This window comes from Anarrhichthys ocellatus, unplaced genomic scaffold (assembly GCF_004355925.1).
Source record: "Anarrhichthys ocellatus isolate YVR2014 unplaced genomic scaffold, GSC_Weel_1.0 scaffold44, whole genome shotgun sequence".
NCBI classification, from domain to species: Eukaryota; Metazoa; Chordata; class Actinopteri; order Perciformes; family Anarhichadidae; genus Anarrhichthys; species Anarrhichthys ocellatus.
The window spans coordinates 1,819,822-1,836,089 of record NW_022280074.1 but is presented as its reverse complement, the minus strand read 5'-3'; the positions used below and the strand labels follow the sequence as shown (position 1 = coordinate 1,836,089).

The 16,268-nt window shown below is 44.1% G+C and overlaps 1 protein-coding gene across 1 annotated transcript in view; it reads left to right on the top strand.

Annotated features, from left to right (window-relative positions):
• The window catches only part of mtor (mechanistic target of rapamycin kinase), a 95,691-nt gene extending 81,363 nt beyond the window's left edge, over positions 1 to 14,328 (top strand). Inside the window, exons 38-58 of the mRNA XM_031868733.1 lie at positions 508 to 625; positions 916 to 1,104; positions 1,504 to 1,631; positions 1,803 to 1,899; positions 2,191 to 2,289; positions 2,406 to 2,528; positions 2,946 to 3,128; positions 3,821 to 3,955; positions 5,150 to 5,324; positions 6,872 to 7,007; positions 7,200 to 7,347; positions 10,095 to 10,217; positions 10,701 to 10,783; positions 10,859 to 10,931; positions 11,024 to 11,098; positions 11,432 to 11,567; positions 12,465 to 12,527; positions 12,619 to 12,699; positions 12,965 to 13,045; positions 13,496 to 13,601; positions 13,806 to 14,328. Coding sequence (XP_031724593.1) covers positions 508 to 625; positions 916 to 1,104; positions 1,504 to 1,631; positions 1,803 to 1,899; positions 2,191 to 2,289; positions 2,406 to 2,528; positions 2,946 to 3,128; positions 3,821 to 3,955; positions 5,150 to 5,324; positions 6,872 to 7,007; positions 7,200 to 7,347; positions 10,095 to 10,217; positions 10,701 to 10,783; positions 10,859 to 10,931; positions 11,024 to 11,098; positions 11,432 to 11,567; positions 12,465 to 12,527; positions 12,619 to 12,699; positions 12,965 to 13,045; positions 13,496 to 13,601; positions 13,806 to 13,821 — 2,368 coding nt within the window. The 3' untranslated portion in view covers positions 13,822 to 14,328. The remainder of the gene's footprint in view (positions 1 to 507; positions 626 to 915; positions 1,105 to 1,503; positions 1,632 to 1,802; positions 1,900 to 2,190; positions 2,290 to 2,405; positions 2,529 to 2,945; positions 3,129 to 3,820; positions 3,956 to 5,149; positions 5,325 to 6,871; positions 7,008 to 7,199; positions 7,348 to 10,094; positions 10,218 to 10,700; positions 10,784 to 10,858; positions 10,932 to 11,023; positions 11,099 to 11,431; positions 11,568 to 12,464; positions 12,528 to 12,618; positions 12,700 to 12,964; positions 13,046 to 13,495; positions 13,602 to 13,805) is intronic.
• The last annotated feature ends 1,940 nt before the right edge of the window (positions 14,329 to 16,268 follow it).

The window sequence follows — 16,268 nt, the reverse complement described above, 5'->3', positions numbered from 1 at the left end:
AAAGTCTCCGGCTGTGATCCCAGAACCTTTCAGCAGATGAACACACTTTGCTGCCTTTAGTAGCGATGCTTTTGATAAATGCCTGCGTGACATCAAACTGTTGTATCCGGCTCACTGCCAACTCTCCAGAAGCAATGACGACAATAAGCACGGTTTTAAACTCCTGCTGACGTTTCTTCGTTGTCTCGTATGTTGTCACGTAGTCATTGATGTAGTTCTTGTTGCAGAGCTTCTATGAACAGCATTGCCCTCTGACCTCAGTAACTGTTTTTCTGTTGAATGCCAGAACATGTCAGCAAGTCTGATTATCATTTATAGAAACGAAGCTGGTCATAGGAGGTTCATTGGTCGGGTACCACTTCATTGTTAGCGTGCAGTTTTTGTAAATGTTGGTGTAGAAGGCAAACAATCTATCTTCCAACAGGTCGGGCAAAGTGTAATTTAAATGATAGTCTTGGCTGAACTGTCCCCCTCTTGTCTTTCTATCTATCCCTTTCCTTTGTGCAGGTGCTTCTTGAAGCTGGGGGAGTGGCAGCTCAGTCTGCAGGGCATCAACGAGAGCACCATCCCCAAGGTTCTGCAGTATTACAGCCATTCCACCGAGCATGACCGCAACTGGTACAAGGTCAGTGTCTCCCTTTTAACTCTGACCTTTCACTTTTGACTTCTCTGTAGCCGGACTAAAACCCCAGCTGTGTCAGCAGGATAACTTTGGAACCCATTCTATTGCCCTCTAACCAATCATGTTTCGTTTCTGCCTGTGTGCGGCTCGTTTATTGTGATCACCCCCCCCCCCCCCCCCCCCCCCTGTCCCTCAGTAAACTGGAAAATGACATCATGCACAAAGCACATGCAAGTTGTTTCCAGTCACCACCTCTTATCCTTTTTCACTCAGTTTGTGTCGTCTGTCCGCAGGCCTGGCACGCCTGGGCGGTGATGAACTTCGAGGCGGTGCTGCACTACAAACACCAGACCAATGGACGGGACGAGCCGCGGCACGTTGGCGCTGCCAGCGCTAATAGCGAAGCCAGCAACAGCGACAGCGAGGTTGACAGCACCGACCACAGTCCTGTGCCCTCACCGGGACAGAAGAAGGTCAATGAGGTGAGAGTCTCAGAGAATTAAGCCCTCTTCACCCCCGCCTACAGGTGCTCTTCTCCTCTCCCAGCACTCCAAGTCCAACCAAGGTAGAAATACTGATGCAGATCCCAGGCTCCGCTAGTCCATGTCGATGTGTCCTTGGACAAGACTCCCCAAATTGTTCCTGCGGCGTACGGATGGGTATGAATGATTAGATAGTCCTGATGGGCAGGTGGCCCCTTGCATGGTAGCCCCTGTCATCAGTGTGTGTGAATGGCTGAATGATGACATGTAGTGTTAAAGCGCTTTGAGTGGTCGGAAGACTAGAAAAGCGCTACACAAGTACATTTACCTCGCCATCTCCATAAATGTTTGACACCAGTACAATACCTTCTCGCTAATAGCTTCTTTTCTTGCATGAAGCATCTGCTGTTTGCTGACCCTCCTCAGGACCTCTCCAAGACACTGCTCCTGTACACAGTTCCTGCTGTACAAGGTTTCTTCCGCTCCATTTCCCTCTCCAGAGGCAATAACCTGCAGGACACACTCAGGTGAGTTGAGTGACTGAAGCGTGAGTAGTCCAAGCAAGCTAACAGCACCTGTGTTCATGGACACCCTTAGCACAAGTGGTGCGTGGGGATGGGAGGACCTCTAGTGGTTTTATTGTGACTGCACCGTGTCATGATCCTTAATAACAAGGCACTGCTTTTTGTTCTGTTCAGGGTTCTGACTCTGTGGTTTGACTACGGCCATTGGCCTGAAGTGAACGAAGCCCTGGTGGAGGGTATCAAAACCATTCAAATAGACACCTGGCTGCAGGTAATACATGCGCGCGCGCGCACACACACACACACACACACACATACACACACACACACACACACACACACACACACACACAAAAGGAGTTAGCCTAGAGATAAAGAAGTGTGTTAAAGGAATCCCTATCAACGATGCATAAAGGTTTGGACATGGCAAAAATGTATCAAAAGAAAAGATTTTTAAAAAACCTTTTGATTTGAGCTCTTGTGGCGTCGATGCTGTATTTTATATTACACAGATAAAGCCAGGTCACTGAGGTTTTATTCCATTATGTCTCTGCCTGTGCAGGTGATCCCTCAGCTCATCGCTCGAATTGACACTCCTCGAGCCCTGGTGGGCCGCCTCATCCACCAGCTGCTTACAGACATCGGGCGGTATCATCCCCAAGTAAGTCTGCTCACGCATACTGCTGTTTCAGAACAGAACCAAGAACGCGCCTTTTGTGGTCACTTAAAGCGGTACGTTCGGTGAGTGTTGGATTGTTCTCTCTGTTCACCTCCCAGGCTCTGATCTACCCACTAACCGTGGCCTCCAAGTCCACCACCACAGCCCGCCACAATGCTGCTAACAAGATCTTGAAGAACATGTGCGAACACTGCAACGCTCTGGTCCAACAGGCCATCATGGTAAAGGAATTTAATTATTGCTGCTTATCATTACTCATTAAAATTATTTTCACCCTTTACTTAGAAAAGGTCGTTTCTTGAGGGGTAAAACTTCTGTTTGTCTGTTTTGCGCCTGCAGAATAAATGTGTCAGTTGCTCGTTGCCTCCTCCATCTCTCTGTTTCACATTCATGTTTAGTCTTTGGTCCCATAAAAAACTAAAGTGGCAGCGTTACAGATGTGCATCAATCTGTATCATAAAATCTGAACTTCTTCCTCTGCCTCTAACGTGCACTCTGCTGTAAACATGAAATGAAAAGAATGCCTGAATGTAGATATTATGTAGATAATACCCATGCAGACCAGATGCCTGATATCTCATACCCCTTAGTTTGGAGGGGCAGTATCAGTCTGACCTTATTCATCTTCCTTCATCCAGGTGAGTGAGGAGCTTATCCGGGTGGCCATCTTGTGGCACGAGATGTGGCACGAGGGCCTTGAAGAGGCGTCGCGTCTTTACTTCGGCGAGCGTAACGTCAAGGGCATGTTTGCTGTGCTGGAGCCTCTACATGCCATGATGGAGAGGGGACCACAGACCCTCAAAGAGACCTCTTTTAACCAGGTGCGTGCCATCTCAGATTGGGGTTGAATTTCGAGTTTACACCACAAACTTAAGCCTCTGCATGTCCCCCGTGCGACATAGATTAAAAAGTTGCACGACAGTCTTGTTGTGTTCAACAAATTACGCCACAAATTTCTTTTTAAACTGTTGTTATAAAAACTCAAATACAAATGTTGTGTTCCTAATTAAGTTCCTGATTTTAGTTCTCAATATGTGGAAAAAGTAAATACCGCTTTGTAAACTTCAATTACATCAGTTTGCAGAGATTTGTTTTCACTCTCGCGTTAATCTTTTCTGTTGATTAGTCTAAAAAAAAAAAGTGTCATTAACACACTGTAAATCGAAAACGTAAAACAACAGATGAATATGTTTTACAGGCATTGTAAAATGAACTATGTATATTTAGTCGCCTCACAATGACTGTGAGTTTGTACACAGGACTATTTACTTCACAGCCATAAGTCATACCAGTGACCCTAACTCTGAATGTTTCCATTCAGGCTGCCTTTTGCAGATGTGCGCTATTAAAAACAAAATACTTACTGAAAAACCCTGGATTAATCAAGTTGGAGCAGTGATGTTTAATGCCGTGACATTCAGTTTTATAGTCCCGCTTTGGCAAACCATTTTTGGTTTAGTTGAATGAGTCATTGTACTAGGACAGCGTGCGTTTGTCTCACTTTATGCCACAGGCTTACGGCAGGGACTTGATGGAGGCTCAGGACTGGTGCAGGAAGTACATGCGCTCTGGAAACGTGAAAGACCTGACCCAGGCCTGGGACCTCTACTACCATGTGTTCAGACGCATTTCCAAACAGCTGCAACAGGTGAGTGACACTACGCAGTCACAGAGCACTGAATCAGTCGTACTCTTAAAAAAACTAATCCTAGAGGAGAGAGAAGACTCTAAGGCTCCCGGTAAAAGTAGAGCTGACATCCCACCAGCTCTGCATTCACATGTCCATCGGGTGTGATGAGATATATTTTTGCCTTTTACGTCACGACTCATTCTTTGATCTCATGGCAGCAGGTAAATTTGCGCACGTACTGTCTGTAAAGGGAATTCAGAGGGATGATGGACGTCAAAGAGGAATGGCAGAGCATCATGAGAAAGCATCGCTCCTTTTAAAAGCAGACTGCTCTTCTCTTGATAATTAAACTACCTTTTGCCTCACCAAAGATTTTAATACACTTGGTATCTAAATGCTCTTATAAACACTCTTATATCCCAGACATATGGATATGCTAATATGCACATTAATATTCCCATAATGATCTGTATGCAGAAAAGCTTTCACATGGAGACACCGTATCCATATCTGGATTCACACAGGCTGTTAGCCATTTGCTTTGGCGACCTACTCAAAGTCAGTTTGCTAAGTCATGAGGAGAGGGGCTTAAACTTTATCTCCACAGGTGAAATTTAAGTGCTAGATGTCGTTCCTCGCAGCGATCATTGCGTCGTGACAGAACGACATTTCAACAGCTCTTGCTTCACATAGCAAATGGAGACGGCAATACTATCTGACATTGTTGGGTGGTCCCGCTGTCGGGGGGGGATGCCCTACTGCTTTGACGTTACAGTAAGCAGCATGAAATACACAGCGACATAATAAGATGCTGGGAGCATTTTATTCCCCCTCCGGGCTTTAACGGGGAAATAAACCCTCTGCAGGATGCATCCAAACAGCAGATCCACAGCGGGTTGATGAGGTAACCATACATTCAACTGTAAAAGCATTTAAATGGATTCAATGCGGTTTAAATCACTGACTGAATGCCGACAAGCAGAGGGGACATCTGTTGATGGATACGTGGACAGTGAAATGCTACAGAGTGATTTATTAAAGGTGGTATATAAACAACTTTTTGCACATAAGACCTTAACTTGGATACGGGCCAGTGTCTTTAAAACTGTTGGCAGGAGCTGTTGTATCAGTGCTTTTTTGTTTTGTAGTTACACAACAAACTAATTGCCTAGTCCTGTGCTAACATCTCCACCTCATCAACTTTCCCCACAGCTGACCTCCCTGGAGCTACAATATGTGTCTCCAAAGCTGCTGATGTGCCGGGACCTGGAGCTGGCTGTACCAGGCACCTATGACCCCAACCAGCCTATCATCCGCATCCAGTCCATCGCCGCCTCCCTGCAGGTCATCACCTCCAAGCAGCGCCCACGCAAACTCACCATCATGGGTAAGATTAGGAGGAAATTGCGCAGGCCTTGTGGCTCTGAACCCAATATATTAGGAAAATAGATTGAAGAACATCTGTAGTTGTATGCTTTCAGCAGGCGTGGGCCATCGCATTAGAGAAAATTCAATATTCATAGAGTCTTTACCCAAACAGCTCCAAGGCCACTATTTATTTTGAATTCATCAGTCGTGGCAAAGTTCTGTTTGTGGATAATACACCAGAATAAAAAGCTTCTTTACAAACAGAAGCAAGATTAAACCTGTGATTTATTTATTTATTACAAAATTAATCTCAATCACCACCAAAACCCCCCAAAACAAACTACTTTTTTAAAACTCAATTGACAGGGAGTTCACGTCGTGAGTCACGGGTATTGCCATTTTCTCTCCGGAGAAAAATGGTGCATGCAGGTCAGATCGATTTGTCAGTAATCCTTCCAACACCGTCCACTGGCATTAATTTGAATACATAAAATAAGTAATTCTGACATTTAATGCCCTGCTCTGCTTTGTGAAATACGACTCCGAGGTGCTTCTAAAATGGCACGGCACTATAAAGTCACCTTGTCTAGAAGCCCAATCCTCAGATTATCAATCACAAATGGTTCGCTCCACTTCACTCCTTTTCTACCCCACAATGTACCTCGTTCTGACGTTTTCCATCAGCGTTACACAACACACTCTGTAAAAGACGATGGCCAATAAATCAACTGACCCCCTGGAGCACGACTTCAGATTAAGACCTGTCACCCACTACGGGCCGCTTGGATTTACTGTCGGCGCTCGGTCTCCCCAGTGACACACAATACATTGCTCACTGAGATTGTCATTAGGAGCAGACGGAGGATAAAGCAGCGACTCGGTCGAACTCGTTCCACCGGATGTATCGGTTAACTCCATTGAAGGTGGTATGATAATTCCAGTGTTGGTACAAATCATTGTAGTGTGGTCTGCTGAGAATACCGAGGACGGTACAAGATAGTGGAACAATAAAGTGACGTCGTCTGCACTTCAGATAAGTTAAATACTTTCCCCTCCCCGTCCTGCTGAAAGCTTCCTGATGCTGAAGAGGATTTAGTTGATGTCACAGTTCATCCAGTGCACAGATACATATTTTCCTCTCCTCGTGAGTTGATCGAGTTAAATGCCTTGGCCGCAGTCACCAGAACTTCACGTGAACTTCACAAGGTACTTTCAGTATGTACTTGTGTGTTTGTGGGGTTCTTTTCCATGGCAGAGTCCCGTCATATCTGTCGTTTCGGAGAGCCGTTCCGAACCACGGGCGACCTTTATGCGAGGGATTATGGGGAGCAAGCTTACTCTGAGAGCGCCCGGGTTCATATGAAATCATTTATTGCCGCCTGCTAAAAAGTCACTCGGCATTGCTTCAAGCGGAGGTAATGGAGATGCAGCTGCAGAGCAGCAGGGGAGCACCCTGGAGAGAACAGCCAGTAGCTGCCAAATCCAAGCACATAGCCGTTCTTATGTAATGCCTCAACCCTTCTGAGAGCGGTGCATCGACGCTGTGTTGTGTGGCGCCCTCTGCAGGCAGCAATGGCCACGAGTTCATGTTCCTGTTGAAGGGCCACGAGGACCTGAGGCAGGACGAGAGAGTCATGCAGCTGTTCGGTCTCGTCAACACACTGCTGGCCAACGACCCTGCGTCCTTGCGCAAGAACCTCAGGTACACACACGGTCATCATCACACACACACACACACACACACACACACACACACACACACACACAGACTCTGAGGTACAGTACACCTCACACTTGTCTGGAGCACACACACATACTCTCACAGTTGTGGACATGAAGGTATTGAAAATAAATAGTGCATTTGTTTGTCTTTTCTGTGTGTTGGGTTCACCAGCATTCAGCGCTACGCAGTGATCCCGCTGTCCACCAACTCGGGCCTGATTGGCTGGGTGCCCCACTGTGACACCCTGCACGCCCTCATCAGAGACTACAGGGAGAAGAAAAAGATTTTGCTCAACATTGAACATCGCATCATGCTCAGGGTGAGGAACCACTAACGTCCATTAGTAGGGACGCACTGGTCGATACCGATGTTTAAAATACCATATTAGCCGATTGCCGATACCAATGTTCTTGTTATTGTTGATGTTATTACTTAGTTGTTGCTGTTATTTAAACCCCTTCTGTACCAGGGAGCTGTTATAATGTCAGTCAGCATTTCATTACCCTGTCTTTAAATGAGCACAAATGTATGGAACAACTTTTACTATAACCTCCTTTCACATTAATAAAACGTTCTTAAAAAAACAAAAAAGACCCTTTAGCTGCTATACAGACCAACAAAGATATTTGTTTTGTGAAATGAAATGTAATTACATTTGTAATGGCAATTACAAACGGTGTTTACCACGCATCAACTTTACTTGGGCGGGCTGTCCAGGTTTGATCCATGATCCGTACAAACCAACACATTTAGTCCGCACTAACTTGACGCAACACAACAGATAAAAATCGCCCACTGCAAGGCAAATATCAGCCGATAAATCAGTGCGTCCCTCGTGCATTTTAATTGAAAACAGACAGAATTGACATTATTTGCCGACGTATGTGTTTGTTTACATTATTACAGCAGCGTTTTCTCCGTTTCAGTTACCTCGCCCAGCAGTATTAAAATGTTAGAAACAATTACAGTCCATTCCCAGGACGGATCTTAATTATGCTCACACATTAATGTGTGATGATGAGCTAATGTGCTTGCATTATATTCACTGTATTGGGCCAACAGTTGTCTCATTCATGAATTGTGCGTACGTTTGATACTAAATACTAACTAGATTCATCAAAGCTGAGGAAGCGTCTGTTTGCAGTGATTATAAAGATGAATACCAATTACTCTTTAATGAAAACACATTCACAGGCCCTTAATTGTCTTGAGTTAACCTGATATCTCCGCGTCAGAAATGCCCAATAAAGCATAGAGAACGCATACATACAAAATCCTCCCTCTGGAAAATGTCACCACAGGAAGTGAGAGTGATGATGACAAATGGGAGCAGAGACGGTTGAGACCGAGACATCCGCTGTGCAAAAAGCTTTACAGAGAGTGGTGTGATTGAAAACTGTACACCGAAGAAGGAACATCAAGGCTACAGGAGAAAGGCGGAGCTGAAATGTCATTGGTAAAAAATAGGATGATGGCATGATGATGTCCAATTCAGTGTTCATTTAGTTAATTTGCACTGAAATATGTCAATAACCTTTATTACCATGACTAAAACGAGCAATATCGACAGGACTAAATTGTTGTTTAAAAAATACAAAACACCAAAATCGCTCTTTATTTTCGACACCTAACACCTTCTGTTCCCCCTCTCTCTGTAAGACACACACACCGTCTCTGTCCTTCTTGTCTCTGTCCTCAGTCCTGACAACAGTGCAGATTGGCACTCCTAGCGGGCCGGGCGGGTGCGACCGACCTGCACATCACTAATGACCCGAGTCAGGACGACTCGGAGGAGCAAAGCTGTAGTCTTCTTCATTCAACCTGTTTTTTCCATCAGATAATATTAAATAAAATTGTACGCAAAATATGTTGGACTTCAATGACGAAATTATTGATTTTGGTTAGATTGACTGAAACGTTCAATAAGACTAATAATACAATAATATAAAATAAGACAAAGACTAAAATGTAATGACTGGAATAAAACTTTTTGAGTCGACTTAAACCACACAAAACTTAAACTGTGGGGAAAGGAAAGGAAAAAAATGACTAAAACTAATAACCATGATAGAAGTTGCACTGTGAACACGTTTTCTTCTGCTGGCATGTTTTGAATAAGATTTTATTTTTAATCTACTAATAGTGTTATTAATGATGTGTTGTGTTGGGTTTAAGCCGTTTAAATGTCAAGATATTAAGTTGAACAGTCAGTCAGCCAGGCCATCAATCAGTTGTAGATGAATCATGAAGCAGATGGTTGAGTGAGACGATGACCGATTGAAGTCTTTTGGAGTTTCACCGTGTTTCTTTCAGCTCAGTAAATATAAACTATTATTCTGGTTGTTTTCACTTCTGCCTCAGGTTCACAGGGAACTCAGCTGTTGTACACACCTTCAGGGCAAACACATACAAAGTTACTAAAGCCTTTTCCTTCATCAGATTAGGACCCTCAGTGTAGTGGGACCTGCCTTCCCCCTAGTTTCTCATTCGCTATGACCTGAACCAGTTTATATTTCAGTATTAACACAACCTCTTAGCTGTAGTTACATTAACACGTTGAATCCTTAACAGTATTTCACTTGAATTAATTCAATTTCACTGTAGGTTATAACGCAGACAGTAAACATTCAGTGTGGAGAGTATCAACTTATTTGATCTCGTATTCATTCAATAATATATTGGCATCAAAAGCACATCATACAGTAACTGAAGTTTAGTTTATTAAAGGTGAAATCCAGCAGAAAGCAAAGATCATTTAGACGTGTCAACATATTAAACATGAACATTGAAGTATTTTAATCATCTTCTGGAAATTGCGTTTGTCCTGGAAACTAAAATGATATCAGACTCCGTCCATTGTGATGACATTCGGATCACTCTGGTGACTTCATATTTGTGCACCAACAAGTTGTAGTTTTCATTTTCATTTTTAATTGAAACGCAGAATCCAATATCCTTCACTTGTAATTGGCTTCGAAAAAGTTTAATGCCTTGAATCGTGTCTGAACTCGCAGCGTTCTATTGGAATTCAACGTCTGCATGTGTAATGGGCTTTGTTTACTCCAGATGGCCCCAGACTACGACCACCTGACGCTGATGGAGAAGGTGGAGGTGTTCGAACACGCCGTCAACAACACGGCCGGAGACGACCTGGCCAAGCTCTTGTGGCTGAAGAGCCCCAGCTCTGAGGTGAGATGCTCAGCGGAGGATGATTGAGAGTCCTTGATCTTTCCAGCATCCTTTCTCACATTCCAGAGGTTCTCTGGTAGAATGTTCAAAACATGCAGATCTATAAAATCAACGTTTTTGGCAGGTCATTTTTGGAAAGGTTTTCAGTTGATGCAGAGGAAACACTTTGTTAAGTGTATCCAGTCTCGGATGTTTCTAATTATTTTTGGGAAATACAGAAAAATATAAGTGATGGTTTCCCTGAAGAATCCGTTTTCTGGATTGTGTGTCCCACTTTCAAACCACTGACTTCACAGGACCCAACAAACAAACAAACAAACCCTTCAAATTGAATCCGTTTTGAGAAGCAATAATATCTCGTGCTCCTGATGCTGTGCGCGTGACAGAGTCTGGAAAGAGGCGTTGAGCAGCCTGCAAGAGATTTCAATGTCATTTTCCGCACTGTTCTGGTTGAAGGTTGTCATAATGTCATCTCTCCTCCAGGTGTGGTTCGACAGGAGGACCAATTACACCCGCTCCCTGGCTGTGATGTCCATGGTGGGCTACATCCTCGGACTGGGTGACAGGTGAGTTTCTCATCCAAAAGAACACATTGTTATGATATCATAAGACATTAACATAGAGATATTTCTGTTCTCCAGGCATCCTTCCAACTTGATGTTGGACCGCTTAAGTGGCAAGATCCTCCACATTGACTTTGGAGACTGTTTTGAGGTGAGAGGAGATTTTTCTTTCAATGCGTTATCCACAAATTTATGTTTTTGATTTATCCGAGACTGACGGACCCCCATTGCATCCTTCACAAGGTCGCCATGACCAGAGAGAAGTTCCCTGAGAAGATCCCATTCAGACTGACGAGGATGCTGACCAACGCCATGGAGGTATGTAACTCTTGTGCTGTGATAAACACTGTTGTAATAGTGTGAGTATGACTGTGTGAAGGCTGTCTTAAAAGGAATAAAAGTAAAAAAATAAATAAAAAAAACCTCCTAAACAACTGGAGAGGTTTTTAGAGTTAAAAGCATGTTTAAAAAGCTTTTAAAAAGAGAAATTCAAGCATGTAACTACATAGTACAGAGTTGCACCTCCACCAAACCTCTAAACACCACATCGGATGCTGCTCTTCACTCCCAGATACATTGACATCTCTTTAACGTGCAAACACAAAGCTCCTGAGGTTTGTGTCCATCGGTTTACGTCTGATTATGCTTCAGGTGACGGGCTTGGACGGTAACTACCGGATCACCTGCCACACAGTGATGGAGGTGCTGAGGGAGCACCGGGACAGCGTCATGGCCGTGCTGGAGGCTTTCGTCTACGACCCGCTGCTCAACTGGAGGCTCATGGACAGTAAGAGATCATCAGCTGCTCACCGTCGGTACATTCAGCATAAAGGAGCACAGACGACCGACATATTTCACGTGGCAGACTGAAGGAACCACGGCAGCATCACCTGACAATAACAATAAACTGGACGTGAACAGGTTCAGCCCACAAGAATACATTTGCGAGGGTGACTCCACTTGATGTGGAAACTCCTTTTTTTTTTTGAAGTGGTTGAGAGTTTGAAGCATTACATTTAATCAGACGGGGCTAAAAAACTAAAGCGCGCTCCAAGTAGTAGAATGAAAATCTATTTGGCTCGTATTTGGGAGAGGAAACGTTTAAAGGAGTGGTGTAGACGTCTAAAGGTCGTTGGTTCAATTCAAGTGAGCAAAAGTGAATGAATATCTCTGGCACACCTTCTCAGCTAATACTGTCTGGCTTCCCTTAAGACGAGCAGCATTCATCAGTTTTACTCTAAATGAGGGGCAGTATTTTATATTTATATTTCAACACATAATTATTGTCATACATCATTTGTCGGCATTTATTTTGATAATTAAAAACGGTTATAAAATCATGAAAATTGGTTTCTGAAAATACTATTCAGAGCACATGTTTTTATGTTATTTTTTTTGACTATTTATGGTTTCTGACCCTGCAGTTCCCGCATGAGTTAGAAGCCCATGAGGCCTTTCTCAGTTTCCTCCTGCATTTTAAATTACTGCAAGCATTTTCATCACCACAGTAGGAACCTTAGTTTATGGCCTTAACTACTTGTAAAGGTTAGAAACGAGCTTCTTTCTTCTGCAGTTAAAAAGGTTAGAACAATGCTGCTGCTGCTGCTTCCTGTGTGATGGATGAAAAATACAATATAGCCATTGTTGAGGAAAAAACTCACACATTTCCTTGTTTCTTCCACAGCAAACACCAAAGGCAACAAGCGTTCCCGCACCAGGACCGACTCGTACACCGCCGGGTCAGTGGGTGAGTCTGCAACACAAACCCTGCGCCGTGTTTTCTACGTGATGATGTTAAGAACATGTTTGAACCTGCCGCCTCGCTCTGTCCTCTGCAGAGGCCCTCGACGGAATCGACCTGGGAGAGACGACGCACAAGAAACCCGGCAGCACAGTGCCCGAGTCCATCCACTCCTTCAGTGAGTCGCCGACTCATTCTGTCTGCCATGGATTGATCTGTTGAAGCCTTTTAGTGTGTTTTATTTTCTTCTTTTTCTCAACAACTCAAAGCTTTTTTTGCTGTCATAAATGATTGGTGTAACTGTTGTGTTATTGTTAGGCAGCACTTCAGTTGATTTGAGCTGCAGAGAGGCTCGGAGTAGAGAGAGCACTTACATTCACGGTTTCTAAGTCGGTAGTAGTTGTTGATGCCGTTATGTTTGTGTTTTTTTATTTTATTATTAGTCGGAGACGGATTGGTGCAACCTGAGGCACTCAACAAGAAAGCCATTCAGATTATCAACCGAGTGAGAGACAAACTTACAGGTGAGTTCCACACCGAGCTGCTGTTTGACTCCAGTTTTGATCTTCAACACAAGCCTGTGGGTGAAATACAGATGTATCTATTAAAAAAAAAATGGAATTAGTGAATTACCACGCAAACAAAGTTGCAATTTTTGTGGAATAACTTTATGTTAAAAAATATATTTATTCACAGTTGTATTTTTTTTCCAGTTTCTCAAAAAAACAATGCTTCAGTGCAGAAATGCTGTAGAGGGAAAAGTCAAGTGGTCCTATGTTTGTCTCGTACTTTACCTTCTTCAGTCACATTATTATGATCACACTGTAAGCTAACCCACCATCTCTTGGTGTAGAGGAAAGGACCTGAACAGTCCTAAGAAGACCCCGGTGCCACTGATTGAAGTGCTTGAAACGGGAGGGATCCAAACCTCCCGGTAAAGGTTGGGTGTTCTGATGAGACTTTGTTCCCTGCAGGTCGAGACTTTTCTCACGATGAGACACTGGACGTGCCAACACAAGTGGAGCTCCTCATCAAGCAAGCCACATCACATGAAAACCTGTGCCAGTGCTACATTGGATGGTCAGTACTCGCCTGTAATTATTATTATCATTATGCCTGGTATTTTCTTCCTCCATATTGAAGTAGACTGGTGATGTAGGGCCGCAGAAATGCACAAATCCGTTGTTTTCCCACATTTTTTAATTCACTACTACATCAGTGGTGTTCAGCAGATTAAGCAGAACGAGACAGACTTCAGCGAATCATTACTTTTTCTGTCTCCAGGTGTCCATTCTGGTGAAGAACCGCCTCCGGCAGACAAAGTTAATGCTTGACTTTTTGTCCTCACTGGTAAACCAAGAAGAAACGCTCAACTCAGATATTTCTCCCGGTAAAGTGCTTCAGCGACACAGTGCCGAGCCTCTGAGAAAGATATCTTGTTTTGTTGTTATTGTATAAATATCCGATTTTTTCCAGTGGCAATGTTTGAAGGTTGTGAGAAAGAGCTCAGTTTGGACCTAATGATCATAATTGAATTCAAACTGCTTCAAATGACTTCCCTCGCTTTTAGCACCATAATCAGTTGCTAAAGCTTTCTACGGCAGCCATATTGTAATAAGTTATGACATTTCTTACTTCACACACTGTTTTAAAAACCCACCAGTCCGTTGTATCATTGTGTATTAATGTGACCGATTTCAATAACTAACTTAAACATTCTTATGAAGTTTACTCATGACAAGTCAAATTTGATTTGAGAGCATGATAATGTACTGTCTGTGTGCCATTAAACCCTGTACAGATACCACTGTGACCGCACTGTGTCCATTTACCTGTCCGTGTTGTTCATTTGGGTCGAGTTTGTCTCACCTACTGCAGGTGAAAACAGAAATATATAAACAATTAGAAAGATCTCCATTAAGAAGCATGGGGTGTAACGCTCCCTTTGTTTTTCTATTATGCCCACAGAGGGCACTCTGACTCCTGACAAGATCCTCCTCCATCTTTTCAGGAATTATTTTGGGAGAGGACGCATTCATCAGGCCAGAGATGATGAGATCGGACTAGATTCTCATCTTAAAAACCAGACCAAAAAAAATAAAAAACCCAGAAATACTTTAGATCTTCCAACATTTGCTCCCAGTTTGAGACGAGGCTGCTCTGGTCTATGACAGCAGCTATATTTATCCTCCTCTTTAGGACCACAGGGAGATGCGGCCATTCACAGAGAATGCAGAAATACAAGACAGAAATAAAACCAGCAGAGGCAGCAGTGGAGACAACTATTAATTTCCCTGTGCTTATCTGGTCAGTGCAAGGTAGCTTCTGTTTTACTTGTGCTCATTGCTATTCCCCCTCTCATTTCTCCATTTATTCCTTCCCTGCATTCTCCTCTGAAGGTTAATTACTTATAGATAGTTAAGGATTACGGATCAACAAAAAGCAGCCCATTGATCTCTTCCCTGCCGTGCCCACCTCTGCAATGTCACACTCTTTACACATTGGGACAGAGGCCTGGTGATTATCTGTTCATATCGATCCATTCCTCCTCTGTTTTCCCTTGGTTCCTCTCCCTCCGCTCTGGCACTTTCCTCCCTCCTGCCCGCCAAACGCTCGTCACTGAGAAATGTGGCTTTTCATAGTCGTGCGCCACCATTTCTGTTGTTCTCTCTCTCACTCGTCTAATTTGTTTGTGTTTTTTCAGCCTCGGAAGTCTGTCGAGAGGCACGCGGGTCAATAGCTCAAGTTAAATAGGCTGCATTGATTGGGAGAGGGATTTAGCTGTTTACCAACTGTGGAAATGGGCTCGGGCCACAGAAAAGAACGCTGCGGGAGTCTGCATGGGAGGAAGTCGATGGTGACAAATGATTCTCATTGCGAGACAATGCCCCTAAATGAGGGAAGGTGAAGGGCTTGGCGGGCACAGGCTTGGGGATGCAGCAGGCCGTGCTCCATCAGCCTTTCAGGTTGTCGCATGAGGCCATCCAGGCCTGGCGCCTTGAGCCAAGACATGAGGAATGATGGGATTCAGCAACACATTCGCAGGTATTAGCCCCCTCCTCCCCCTCCCTCCCAACCACCACCACCCGCTGGGACCCAAGCCAGTTTCTCTATCCTGTTTGTGTTTCCTTCATCCTTGAGCTTGTATTCCTCCACAAGAGCTCCCCACTGGGTGTTATTCCACTTCCTTGAAACCATCTTGAGCTTCTCATGACCCCTGGAGTGCTCTACCCAGCACTCAGGATAGGGAAGACTGGTAAAAGCATCAAATCACCTTCAATTTCTCATCTTTTAATAGTCAAACAAAACTCAGGAATTATGAACATTGTGAGTCTGTCACTTTGCCCTACGTGCAACTTTACAGCCATGTTGTCCAACCACTGTTTCTACAAGAGAAAGGCAGCTTACGCCTGTGGCTGAAAGGAGGTCTTGCAACCGTATCTTGATCTGTAAAATCACTTAATTTTTAAACAGTAACAGCGAAGGCGACCGCTGAACAAGGGACACAATTCATTTTTCTCTTCAGGGATCACCGGCGATGTGGGACGGAGTACAGGTCTTTGTGTCCGCCTGACGGCTGCACACCGGATCTAATTATGGTGTCATGAAAATGTATAGCTCTGGTAACGGTGTGCAGAGCAGGTGTGAGGAAGTGGAGCTGGAGGAGAAACTTGCAGCCTTTAAGTTTTCTCTGAGACAAAATAGTCCTCTGCCTCCCGGTGGTTATGAGAACACAACACCCCCCCC